This window comes from Haemorhous mexicanus, chromosome 3 (genome assembly GCF_027477595.1).
Source record: "Haemorhous mexicanus isolate bHaeMex1 chromosome 3, bHaeMex1.pri, whole genome shotgun sequence".
Taxonomy (NCBI): Eukaryota; Metazoa; Chordata; class Aves; order Passeriformes; family Fringillidae; genus Haemorhous; species Haemorhous mexicanus.
The window spans coordinates 63233752-63248058 of NC_082343.1; the positions used below are offsets into that span (position 1 = coordinate 63233752).

Here is a 14307-nt window from a genome sequence, read left to right on the forward strand (position 1 = left end):
TATTAATGAGGTATCAACTGTAAAAACTACTTCCTGTGATAGGGAGATTTAAAGCACATCCCATCTTCTCCTACAGGTGGTTCTTATCTTTATGACTAAAGAAAAGAAAATTTGCATTTGATTCCTCACTTCTAGTGGTCAAATGAAATGTCCATATACATATGAGAAGAACTGTTTTCATGGTGAAAACTGACTACTTAGTTAAAGTAAGAATGTCACTAAAGATAGCATAGGTATATTTCAACACTCAAATTTAAATATGTTGCAGTTAAATCAGAGATTATAGCAAATAGCATCTTTCAAAGCAAAAAGGTGGAAAATTTCATTTGCCTGAAAACAGCCTTTTCCATTCACAAATAGGATTTTAAACCTTATTATCCACACAATGAAATAGCCTGATTAACAAATTGGAACACTATTATTAATGATAACTTGCAGTTAGGCTGTTTTGTACAATGAAACTCTGTCATCCTGGATACCCAAAAGACTTTCCAGAATACTGATAAGGTAAAAGACTAATAAAAAAACATACTAAGTCATGCCTGTGATTGGAAAAATAGGATAATACTGGCAATAATGTAAGAGCTATTCAGGATATTGAAAAATGAAGTAATTTTCATGCAGATGGCACTCTGTAGAACACAGTCCTTATTTTAAAATTTTGTAGCTGTAACACTTAGGAACTTAACTTGCAATTACAATTCTCCTTGACACAGAGACCACAAAATGGAACTCAAATGGTAGTTATTTCAGCAAAGGGACTACTTACTCCAGTTGCAGTCATTTGGATGTTCAAAATAGAGCTTTAGATAGTAAGTTCAGAATTAAGTCCAAACCTACATCACACTGCAGGGCATTAGAAAGTTATTTCTCTCAAGTACACTACTCTTTTAATCAATGAATCAATGCCATGTTGTTAATAGTAAAGAAATAGAAGCAATTATATCTATATTTCCAGTAATCTGTAATTTCTACCTGGGAATCAGGACTGATGCAAAAGCACTTATTTCAATCGACTTAGAAGCTTAGTTCTGCTAAGTCCTGGTGACTGAGAACTGATCCCAACCATTAGGTTGAGTGAAAAAATGTTCTGCATTGTGTAGTTCCTGACTCTATGTGTCTAATATCTCTTTTTTAAGCACTCCAAGAAGACATGCATTCCATTCTTGAATTTATCATGTCTTCAGACATTTAAAGCACTTCTTTTGTTTATTTTTTAAAGTTTGCTTTTGAAATGTTTGCATTTTGTTTTAACCATTTCATTTAATTATTAGAGAGGTGTGCACCTCTGTATATTGAGGCACAAAAGAAATGAACTCTTTGGAGAAGCAAAAAAAAAAAAAAAAGTAGATGCTACCTACTTTTCTTGATGTTACACATCCCTCATACAGACACTCCACTCTCCATCAAAAAGCTCCAATTAAAGATAAAACATTTAAAACCAGATCACTGTGCCTTGCCAATACTTCAATACTTTCAAATATGCACAGGCTAGTAAATATTATATACTGTGGAATTACTGGAACTCCACCATTATTCTACCTCAAATTTAACAATCATGGCATAGAAGGGGAAAAAATTCACAATAAAGTTAGTCCCTCAATATCCTGGGAGAGATGAGGAAGAGGAAAATGCCTTATTTCAGTCAGGGCTGATCAACAGTTCTAGAAAGATTTTACTACATTTTTTTTAATAATATATAAGCATGCAGCATTACGTGATATGAGACTGTGGGCTCAAAACAAGCACTATCCAATATAATGAAAAAAAATCCAAACAAAAATACAAGATACATACTTGGTATGTATCAAAATTGAGGGTAGGAGAAAGATACCAGTACTGGAAAATATAAATTGGTGTTTTAGACAATTAGTTCTCTATTTGTAACAAAAAAAGTTCCTTGCTGGGTATCGTGTACTGTCATTGCTTACATCTTTTAAATTCCAGTGGATGGTTGTTGAATCAACATGGTCAAGTAAACCTTAATAAAAATTTTGTGTGTGCCTCACGGCACAGAGCATTGCAATTGCTGGTGAAACAGTTAGGACAACATTAAAAAATTCACCAAGAGAAAATATTGTCAAAACAGTAGCAACAACCTTTGGCAAAATTATAGACTCTAAAAAGTCAAAAAGAATTCCTTCAAAGTTTCTTTTTCAGCTTTCAGTGATAATATTAGAAATTATTGAGATTTTTCTTGACATCTCAAGGCTTTTGAAAAAAAATCAGACCAGATGCCAACATAGTAAGAAACCTGGCAATTATTCTCAAAGAAAGCCATACAACTCACTGTTACACAAATACGACAATCAGAAGTTATGACAAAATCCCATTAGTATACGTACAAATGCATCTCGTGCCATGACGCGCATGCCGATGCTCACAGCCAGCACACTTCCACCCCGTGAATCCAGGCTTGCAAGTGCACTGCCCAGTGACAGGGTCACAGGGGACAGGCACAGAACCATATGGATCACACTCACATGCCTGGCAGGACCCTCCTGGAATCTGTGGGTTTCCTGTGTAGCCAGAAGAACATCTAGACATTGCAAACACAAAATAAGAATGGTCCAACTGAGATGTGGGGCACAAAGAATACTTTGGCAGTATTTTAAACATAATTTACACAAGCATTCATGAACCATTAAAAAAATCTTTGTTGCTTCATATCAAGAGAGAATATTGCAAACTTTTGTCCAACAAAGTGACTTCTAATCAGGCCACAGAACAGTCTGGTGGAGGAGGTATGCAAAATTGATTCCACATCCTAAACAATTTTCAGTTAAATGTCTATTAAACTACAGCAAAAAAACCCCCTCCACTATTATTGTGTGGCTTATAGACCTAGCCACTTGTGTTTTGTGCCAGGCATGAAATCTCCTGGTAGACATTTTCCAATTTTGATCATCTTAATCCCTCAGTGTTTTGATGAATGGGACAACAGAGGCTGTTTAGGTTATTAATTTACAATTTGGCATTAAAATGTTTATATGCAACTGTCTTTCACAGCCAATGCCCATGAGGGCACCACAGACACTAGAACAAAGGTATGAGTGACATCAAGATACACTATTAGCATAGCATGTAATTTTAGATAAATTTTTTTAACTTCTGAGCCCTGGAGGGAAAAAGCCCTCACACATCAAAGAGTAAGACTAGGACAATATCTGTGATATAAATAACATTGATTATCAATTTACAGTGGTGTATATAAAATTTGTCTATGTTGGCTGAGTTTTTACAGCATATAAAGGAGAAACAAATTATCCAAAGGCATGTATTTAAACAGTAGTAAATACACACTTGTAATACTGAAAAACATTTATCTCCTTCATGCCTTTTCCTCATTTCATTGTTGCTCTTTCTGCTTTTTCCATTGATCCTACCTTTGGCAGTACTGGCCTTCATATCCAGGTGGGCAGGCAGTACACCGGTAGTCACTAGGTCCTTCAGCAATGCAAGTAGGGCTAAAACTAAACCAAAAGTAAATAAATAATTTTTTTCTACTCTCTTGCATCATTTCACTTTGGTCAGCAGTGCAGAAGGGCCCAAGAAGTCCCACTCTTAATGTAAATGGCAGCATTTTCTTATCTGTTTATAAAAACCTGTGAGAGGTCTCTCATTTCTATTATAATTTTTGTGAATGCCTTGCTGTGACACTTGCACAGTTTGGACAAGGGCTCTAGGGCTGTATCCAAAGTGATGGAGTGAGCAATGTCCATGCTGTAGGCTTGTGTGATTGAATGGGGCTGTCAGTCACAGCGAGCTCTGGGAAGGATGTGAAACAAAAGATTTAGAAACTGAGCTAATGAACATTCACCCTTTCCAGTCTGATTTCATCTTATTTTGAATGAAATGAGATAAGATGGGAAGAGTTTACTTGAAGATAAGATATAAAGAGGGAAAAGGAATGAAAGTCATAGCTGTAAGGAATCTTCCAAAAAGGCAGCATCAAATGATCTTCTCAAAGAGATATGAGAAAAGCCCAGTCTACAAAAAAAAAAAAAAAAAAAAGAAAGAAAAACCCTAAAAACTACCTCCTTAATGATCAGGGAGAAGTCTTATTTCAATCATTGAAGGCACTAGATTATCTTTTCTAAGTCACTTTACTACTGACTGTAGTGTGCACCTGTGGGCACTGTGCAAAGTAGCACTTAGTTGAAATGTTAGTGTATAAAGTGCCTACACAGGCAGTTAAAACAAACAAAAAGGGTGGGTAGGGCAAAAGAACAGAACTAAATATTAAGATGGTGTAAAACCATTAAACTCTTTCAGCTCTTTGTGGAAGAAGAACTAGAAAAATGTAGAGGTGGCTAGTGGTGAGCCCAGGGCTCTTTCTTGGTACAGTGCAGTCAGCATCCTCAGCTAACTTGCTTTTAATGCATTAAATCAATAGTGCTTGAACAAGTATATAAAATTATGCCTTTGCAAAAAATGAAAACAAATTGATCTATTACTCACAAACTCATTATCCAACACATTTTCAACTCTATAAAAATAGATCCATACTAAGAAAAATTCATTCTCTCAGTTCTATTTTTTTTCCCCCTGCTCATCATGTTTGAAGCTGACTGCTGATTGTAGAGCAGTATAAACACAGCATTTAGGACTTTAGTAGAGTTTTTTACAATTTCATAAATAAAAATAATTGCACTGTACAATTCACTAATACTATCGTATCAGTCATGACATAGCAAGCTAATGAGATACCTCATTAGCTATCTGTATTTCATCTAGTTTATGATTACTTGACTACCATAAAATAGCTGCAGGTAGACTTTTCCCTTAATAGCATCCTGAAGAGCTTTAACTGATCTGCAAAAGATACAAATCTAAGGTCTGATACTCTAATTTTCTACCTAATACTGTAGCTTTATGGAATGAATCTATGCCACTCTATCCATCTAAAAGTCAGGCATCTAGTCTAAACCAATTGTTCAGGCATCCTCCATCAGCACTGGAAAATGGACATGCACAGACAGACTTACACAGATATTTGAAACACCTCCTTCCCTGCCCTCTCTCTGGTGGTGTTTTCCTTTAGGTTTAAGATGAGTGAGATGTACAGTTGTCAGTCTCTATATTTACTATAGAGCTACCAAAGTTGTTGATGGCTGTGGATAACAGAAATAGAAATCCCTTCCATGATGTCTAGAGACAGCTGAGTAAAGCTCTATAAAACACAAGCAGTTCTGTTCCTGGACAAGATCTGATTCTCTTCTCAACAGCACTAAGAAATTGGATGACTATCTCATGATTAAGTGTTTTTATTAAATTCAGACTAGATGTTATTCTCTTATCTCCTGTGAAGGTGTATGAAACCAGAGAGCCTCATGATCACTTTCATATGAGCAAGACACAAAAGGCTGTGACAACACCCACAGCCATGCAGGCTATGTGACTAAATGAGGTACGGGCACTTTGCTTGCTCTCCCTCAGGCAGCTCAGCAATTTGAGCGTGCACCTAGGACACCTAAAGGGAGCTTTTAGAAAAAGATGGAGATAAGACAACAGGGAATGGTTTTAAAGTAATGGAGGGGAAATGCAGATTAGATGTTGGGAAGAAATTCTTTACTCAGAGGGTAGTGAGTCACTGGAACAGCCTGCCCAATGAAGAGGTAGATGCCCCAGTCCCTTGAAGTCTTCATGGCCAGGTTGGATGGGGCTTTGAGAAACCTGGTTTAGTGGAAGGTGTCCCTGCCTATGGCAGGAGGGCTGGAGTTAGATGATTTTTAAGGTCTCTTCCAACCCAAATCAGTCTATGATTCTGAGTTACACCTACAGTCTTTAGGTAGTAGAGTGCACTACCTACAGTCCACACATTTCCCACTTGTAGAGCACTTCAGCAACACCCTCTTCCTGAGTTTATGTTAGGTTTTAGAAAAGATACTGAAATGATCTCGGGAGCGCAGCATGGAGAATATGTCTAAATTCTTGTAGTATGGTGCCATAAACACCAGGTGAAGAGCCCTGATCATTTTCTTATCTGATACATGCATTTCTAGGCAACCAAAGGTTCCTAAGCCCCACAAAAAAGACAGGATGGAGTATCTGCAGCCCTTCATACTGCCAGTTAGTAACATAAAAAGTTATTTCCAATACTTGCTGATTTGCAAAACTGAGAACTTGGTTGATCTTGTTCTTTGCAACTTGAATGTCCTTTTCTGATACTAATAGAACACATAATCAAGTTGTAACAGATAACACTCATGAAATGGGCAAACCTCAGAAAAACTTGTAGTTAAGAATGCATTATAACTTCTGAGATAAAGGATATTTCTTTAAACACCTGAGATCTGGAAGTATTTTTAGAAACTCATGCTGTGGATGAAAGATTATGATGTCTTTATCTAATAATGTTTGAAAAAGGACTTTCCTCCTTCAAAATAAACCCAAGACCAAACCAAAATGATTATATGAAGTAAAAAGAAAAAGAACCCCCCTAAATTCTCAGCTATACTGACTGAAGTCTTCATTAAAGCATCCTAAAGGCCAGACAAAGCAAAGAAAAATGGTTTTACGAAACACTTCCAGCTTTTCAAAAGCACAATCATGAAACACAAACCTGTTCATTGCACTACTACAGTATGATGCCAAATATCATTAAGAGCTTCTCAGCAAAACAACAAACAAATCTCAAGTGCTAAAATATCATCTGTTGGGAACACATGCAGAAGCATCGTGGAAAGGCTCATTAGCATAAAGCAACCAGTAAAATTTATGCTGCCATAACTATAATGCTTTTAAATTATTCTATATTTCACAAATTGCCTAAAACTCATGTAACATTAAATAAGGAATCAATAAATTCCATAGTGGAGTGAGAAAGGCACTGTAACACATTTATACCAACATAACGCATAAGAATTTTTGCAGCTCCCTCGTGGCTACATTGTACTTGGGTTCTGCTCTAGCTCCATTTATGAGAATACCTTTATAACACACACTCATAATCTTGAGTACTGTATTTTCTGGCACTTATTAATTTATTCATCACAAATTAGCAAGGGAGCAATTTCTGACTTTTAACGGAAGATCAATTAGCAAAAGTAGATAAGAAGTTTTTATTATAGCTTCTATGAGGCATTTCTCCTGTAGCCAGCCATCTGAAAAAGGACACAGGGGGCCCAGGAGGTAGCTTAGGCTTGCTGGAAGGGCAGCTCTGCACCATGAGTTTGCTGACTTACTTGTTACTAGGAATGGACAGGGGACAAGCGCAAGGCTGGCAGTCATCTGGGGAGCCTTGGACAGTGCCGTAAAATCCCGGAGCACACCTCTCACAGTGGTGACCTGCAGTATTGTGCTGGCAGTCCTGCCAAAGAAGGAGACAGAATGAAAGCTGCATTTGATAATCACATGAAAGAAGACAACATTCTGCTCGCAGCCTTAGGGATTCATGCCCACTTCAATACATATTTTCCCTGATATGATTCTCAGAGGGAATGCTTGCTTTAAGCTTCTATCAAATGCCTGCTGAGTAATATATGGGCTTAAAAGGAGAAAAAATATAGGTCTGTAGCTACCCAGATGTATCCTACAGAATTTCTTATTCCATTCATCTTTTCTTTCCTCCTCTGTTCCAGCCATTGGAGAAGGAGCAATAATTAAAATTCAGTCTTATTGTACCAGGTCATGTGCATTACTGTCTGTAAGAGCAGAATTGTGTTTACTGTATGACACATGGTACATTGTTTCTTTGTTTTGCAGGTGTCTAGTGTTTCTTATTACACAAATAGTAATTCAGGGGTGAGAAAGCACTGCATAATCTGAACTCTAGAGGATCAGAACAGAACATTGAAAATTTTGCTTTTATGACTCTCCCTGAACTTTGATACTTAAGCTATTTAGGCAAAATTGTATTAAAATATTGTCTTCTGTTTTTTTAGATTAGTAGCACAACTTAGGAATTTTACATTACGATTAACTTGGTGCAAAGGTTTAGAAGTGTAATACCTGACAAACTGATGTTTCAGAGTCACACATAGTGCTGTGTCCATGACACTGACATACAGCACAGGTGCCTAAGGACTGAGCAGGTGTCCTTCCCGCAGGTGGAGATGGAAGCCTATAAAATCCTGGAGAGCACAACTGCAATAAAAAAGATGCAGAAGTAAACAGATCATTACAGAATGGACTGTGTGTGGGGAGCATTGCAAGCTCATCTTTCCAATCACCAGTTTTTACAAGTTGTGAAAAGAATCTGACAGGCTTCCAGCTGTGTTACAAACAATACACAGTACTTTACAGATAACAAGAGCCAGCCCTAATTGGAAACATGGCTGAAAAATCCCTGGAGCACTCTACTGGCATCAGGCTTTTACACTACAGCTTGAGAGATCTTTCATTCAGATGCAGAACACCTTTCTGTTCTCACTGTGCATCAAGCATCATTCCTTTCATTACTTAAGAAAAGAGTTTGTTTTCCAAATAATTTTTTTTGCGTGGACTGTGGAGAGCAAGCATGATGATTCTGTTTCCTTCATCCCTGCTATGTTTTTCAGGTTCGACAAGCTAGTATCTGCCTACACACTACCTGATGGAAACAAGCAAAAGCCGAATAATAAACAAGAAAATGGCAGCACGGCTGCATTATTTATAGCTATATAATTTAAACACCATAAAAGTAAAACATTCAAAATGTTAAAGGTTTTCCATGTCTTGAGCCTATCAGACCCAAACCAAGTTTATCCATCACTAAGTCTCCTCTACTGCAGCTTGGCAATAAAATTCCAAGAATAACTCAAAAACTGCTAGCAAAGCTGACACATGCAAAATCAAACACTCGATCTTTATTTCAGGCTTATTACACAGTTCTGTGGAAGCCCTAACACACCTCTCAGAAAGCAAACAGCTATGGCAGCATAAAAACACAAACGGGAACATTTTGACAGTTGAGACCATTAGGGGTAAGTGCCTACTTGTCCCACGTATAAATCCCACCACCTAGTGGTGCCAGGAGCCTGTGAAAGCTGGCTGATGAGGTCGTTTCCTACTGGTGACCACAATTTCTGCTTTTCAGAAAGGAGTGGTACACTTTTCACACAGCAATAAAATGGATGTAAAATAAAACAGAAGAGAATCTGGAGTAAATAATTTTTGTGACCAAAAGTAGGATTCTGTAATGAAGCACTAGCTCACATGCTAGATTTATTCATATACCATCACTCTGACAGTTTTATAATCATTGCTAAAACCTCCAGCAGTCTAAGTTATGGAAAAAGTATAAACACAATTATTTTCTTTAGAATCACAAAGAAATTAATCTTAACTCATTTCTGCTTTTCCCCTTCTATTTTGACTTCAACCACATTAAGTTCCCTGAAGCATAGAAACAGTCTATCTTCTTTTTCATGGTTTGTGAAGAATTCTAACATAGATAAATAATCTCAAATGAAAGTAGTTCTGTTTCTTATTCTTTTTTCCCCTCCCTCTCTATCCCCACAAGTGTACTTGTCCAAACAAGGTACAAACCATAGATTTACAAGTTCTGAATGACTTCAGAATCAAATTATAAATACATGGTACATCTTCAAACACAACTAATATCTGGGGTTTTTTTTCTGATATGCCATTGACAGTCTTACCACCTATTTTGATCGAAGCATTTCTGAGATGAAATAAAACACAGACAAAAGATAAAACAGACTATATTTTTAATTGCTAGTTTGGAAGCTTTTCAGAAGCAGCCATAAGGAAAATTCTTACCACTGCTTCTGCAGCCTACAAGTAGATGTGGAATAAAAAAGAAAAAAAACAAGGGGGGGAATATAAATGTCACTTCTAGTAAAAACTGCTGTGCATATAGTCTTCACAATGTTATTATGTGGATAGAGCATGGCACAGACACATACACCCTATTAACACCTGCTTAAAAAATGATAGGGTGTCAGATATTTTTTTTCCTGCTAAAATTAAATAAACCTTCACAGAATACACCATAACCTTCACTGAGCACACTAAAAATAAACTAAGCTATGAGTATGTGAAGATCACACAATTAAGAATGAAGTATGAAGGTTGCAATTGAGACATTTATTGAGCCCCAGTGGGTGTGAATTAAAAAAAAGTTCTAATTACATTATCATATATTTGTCTTCAAAAATCCAATTTGCTACAGTAATTAAAAAAATCTGTACTTCTAAGCAAATGTTGGAGTCCATTAATTTCTCATGTATTTACACGAGTTCAGGTGTATTCCCTTATTGAAACAGTGTGCAAAGAAAATTATTTAATTCACTTTCTTGCACACCTTTCCTATGAACTTACTGTTTCTGCTGACGTATTTGCTGCATAACACAATCATGTATAACATCCAAAGGGATTAGAGTTGTCACAGATAACAAGGTATCTTCTCTTCCTTTACTTCAGTTTTCCTCCCATTGCTAGTTTGGGACAAACCCTTACAAGATTCCACTTAGGATGTTTGAGACATTTGCAAAATACTCAAGGTGTTGTTCCCTGCTACCTCCACCTGACAACTGCAAGCAGTGAATTTAGAATTGCTTGTGCTGAATAAAAATGAAAACATGGTATTCTGCATACAGAAAGATTGGCAGTCTCATCATCAAGAGCACAGACAGTCAGAAATATTAACTTACATTCTGCAGCCAATGTATTATATCTCAAACAATTTCTCTGGTACCTCTAATGAAATCCATTTTACAAAAGCATATACAAGTCAGCTGATTCACTAGAACACTTGGGTACTTTTGAAATATGCAATCTTCAGCATGAAATTGTAAGTAAAAAATAAATAAAGTGCATGTATAAGGAGCACCCAGGTCACTCAGTTGACCAACACTTTTCTCCTGGTGAGTATTTTACTATTACAAGAGTATTACACCCTTATGTGTTCAAAAAAGCTTTATCTGTTAGCATCAGTCACACAATTCAGTATCAGTGATGCTGTCCCAGTAAAGCTCACTTTTCTGTATTTTAAGTATTTGAGTCATTGCCATGGTTTCAGTGGCATATTTGCTGCAGCAATAAAAAAAAAAAAAAAAAGGGCTGAAATTCCGTGTGAAATACCTGTGAGAGGAAATAAGTAATTAAATTAAGGGAGAGTTGATGCCAGTTAAATGAATTCACACCCAACTACTATTCACACCTTGCCAATGAATGGACCAGAGAAAGCACAAAGGCTTTTCCTGGGAGTTAGGTTAGTACTGTACCTCACAGGACAGACCAGAATAACCCAATGGGCAGTCACACTTCTCTATCAGGTGAGCCTGAGGAGCCATCCCGGACACAGGGCCGCCTTCAGCAACTTCCAAGGAGATCTCAGAAATCCTGGAAAAAAGAGCAAACACCTCCAATGAGGTAAGTCAAGCACTCACTCAAACCCAGTTACTCCACAGTCAGCTGGCACAGGAGGAAACAGTCCATTTGGCTGTTTGTAAGATTCTTGACCTACAGCAGACAAATAACACTGGTTTTTTGCATCTCCCAAGAAACTACAAAGTTAACACCACCTCTGGTCTCATTTTCTAGTTGTAGGCAACAGTATAACTAACTAAATCTCCAGCTTGATTCTGTCTCTTTAATATCTTTTCAGCCAAAGTACTAAAAGAGAACATACAAAAATTCATATCTGGTTCTTCATTTGGAGGGACTCATTAAGAAATTGATGAGTCTCAGGGGTATGGCAGTAAAATTGTCCTCTTAATGAGCTTTTAATGAAGCAACTATTTAAAAAATAGAATAAAATCCATCCTAATAATAGCCTTGCCTCCCAACCATTCCTAGTCTTTCCAGCATGAATGCTGACCTGCTAAATAGGGTTGAGTACATCATGGACAAAGACAAAAAATATAAAATCTAATGAAATACACTTAATCCCAGTGTATCAGAATGCTGTACGTGAAGCTTACTTCTTTATTTCGGGGATTTGTTAGTTTGCTTAAATGAATGCTATGATCTGGAACACCTATTGCCTCAGAGAAACAAAATGTGCAGAACAGTGTAAATTTTAAAGCTTCACATATAATGCTAACCTAAGATAAAATGTCAAAGATTGTCTGACTGGCCAAATAAATGTCAATAATGTGGGTAGAGTCTATTCAGTAACTGTCTGAGCACAGTGCTAATGGAGAGGAGCTCACAGAACTGCTCACCTCTGCTCATGCTCACAGCCTCTTCAACTTTTCCAAGACCTTGACTCCTGAGGGACTGAGTGGTGCTGTTCTGCTCATTGGCATAGGTACCAAAGTCAGGATGAATGGAGGAAAAGCAAATGCCCAGCACTGAACAAGATGAGAGCTTCATGACTGAGCTTACATGACCAGACCCACATGTCTTGATAACCTTGTGTCAACACAAAAGTCCCCAAAGCAATCTAGTGACTTAAATGCTATGCTCTCTTCTTACTACCTGAAGAAAGAGGTTCAGTCCAACAGGGAAACTGAACAAAAAAAAAAAAAACCCAAGCAAACAAAGACAGGTCAAAACAGAAGACTGAAAATAAAGAGGGCAAAACTATTTGGATCTGACATGTCAATGAAAAGCTACATTAAAATCTCTGCACATTTAATGGGAAAAGAAAATGCAATCTGCCTCTCCATCATCCTCAAAAGTGAGGGCACAGTTGAAAAACTGTTTACTGTCATAAAGCTGTATTTAGATAACAATACACTCTAAGGCCACAAAACTACCTATTGTTTGTGTGAAAATGTTACTTAAGGAAGGTCAGGCTTGGCTGACTTTTGGAAACTGTGTATTAGGCAGCAGCCAAACAACCGCTACCTGATCACTGGTGGGAATATTGAAATAATTTGCAGTGAAATTGAAAGCATACTTCAATTCAAGAAATTTATTATCACAGCCGTGTTGCAAAACAAAATCTAATAAAAGCAATGTTTCCATTTAGAGTGTTGAATGTGAAAATGAGGGCAACAAAATGAACAATACAGGAGAAAAATGTTTGGGTAGGGATTCTGAGCAGAAACCTCTAAATCACTAATAATGCTACAGCTTGGAAGGAGAAACAACATTAGCATTGCTACTAAACTGTTTAGCTAATAGAGTGCTAACACTAGAATGAAGCTATTTTTATGTTCTCAATTGCTGCTGCTACTTTGACTTCATTTTAAAGTGTTTTTCCTGTAGTTTATCACTTACCTGCAGCTTTTAAACTTTGCAATTGAAATTAAAGCACTATTAAAACCGAAAAAAAATGTAAAAATACTTCATATATATATTTTCCTCCTCCCATCCACAGGTTCTTTAGCTTTATATATCTTTTTCTACTAGGCTCAGTCAAGTGGAAAGAGAAGCTTTACTAGTTTAGAAAAGCGCCCTTATTTGGAAAGCACAACACACTTTATTTAAACAAATGTTTTATTGTCACTTAATTCAAACATATGTTTAAATTTGAGTAGAAATATTGCTCTTTAGAGGGTCTCAGCTTATTTTTAATAAAAGCCTTCAAGTCCTTTGCAAGGTAATATCCCACTAACCTTTAAAAACATTTTTGGGGATTTATATTTTAGTCTTACGCAAAATTTCCACTGAAATCATTCAAGGTGCTAACTTGAAAAAAATAATAATGTATTCCTGCTATATTCTACCTAAAGTCTCAGATGCCATGTGATAAATGTTTACTTTGTAACTAGACAGATCATAAAAATCCATTGTAACATAACCTCCTCCAAAATCAAACACAGAATTATATGCAAGGTTATGACTTCAGATGTAGAGTTACCAGAAAGATCAGATGAACTGTTTGCTAAGCTCTGCTGTCATAAAATGTCACATTCTGAAATGCCATGTAAAAATATATTCTGGTTCTTTAAGTGACACCTTGCAAACCTGCCTTGGAACTGAAAAGTCCTCCCCTGCTCTGACTGCCTCATGACTGGGCAGCCTTGATAAAATTCTGGTGCAGTGCAGGCCTAGAGCAGTCACAGGAGTCACACACACCTCAGAACAAAATCAGCTTTACTGATTTTTCACAATAACTTTCCTTTTGATGCTCCAGCTGAGATAGTACTCAGTTGTTGCTTCCACAGCTGAACTAAGACCTGTACTGCTTAGGGGGAAGGGAGAAACATACATGAAACATGAATATGCTCCTCAAATTTTCCACATTGCATTGGGGTTACCTTCATAACTCTTTTCCTGGGAATCCCCTTGCTTGTAATACAATATCCTAAATGGACTATGCCAAAAATAAATTAGACCAATGTTAAACACTTATGGCATCTGTTACTAATATTTAGCATCTACCCAGTGCAAGCTACATGAATACTTTTCTGTAAATTATATACTTTAAAGAGAAACAATAGCAGCAACAATGACAATGTTTTCTGT

General features: G+C 36.9%; 1 protein-coding gene across 5 annotated transcripts in view; it reads right to left on the minus strand.

Annotated features, from left to right (window-relative positions):
* Nucleotides 1-14307, minus strand: part of LAMA2 (laminin subunit alpha 2) — a 339355-nt gene that overhangs the window by 86399 nt on the left and 238649 nt on the right. For 4 of the 5 annotated variants that reach the window (XM_059842130.1, XM_059842129.1, XM_059842127.1 and 1 more), the window contains 5 exons: nucleotides 11172-11289; nucleotides 7954-8088; nucleotides 7188-7312; nucleotides 3387-3473; nucleotides 2346-2539 (listed from right to left, as the gene is read on the minus strand). In XM_059842130.1, coding sequence (XP_059698113.1) covers nucleotides 2346-2539; nucleotides 3387-3473; nucleotides 7188-7312; nucleotides 7954-8088; nucleotides 11172-11289 — 659 coding nt within the window. The remainder of the gene's footprint in view (nucleotides 1-2345; nucleotides 2540-3386; nucleotides 3474-7187; nucleotides 7313-7953; nucleotides 8089-11171; nucleotides 11290-14307) is intronic. The other variant, XM_059842128.1, reaches the window with a different exon arrangement.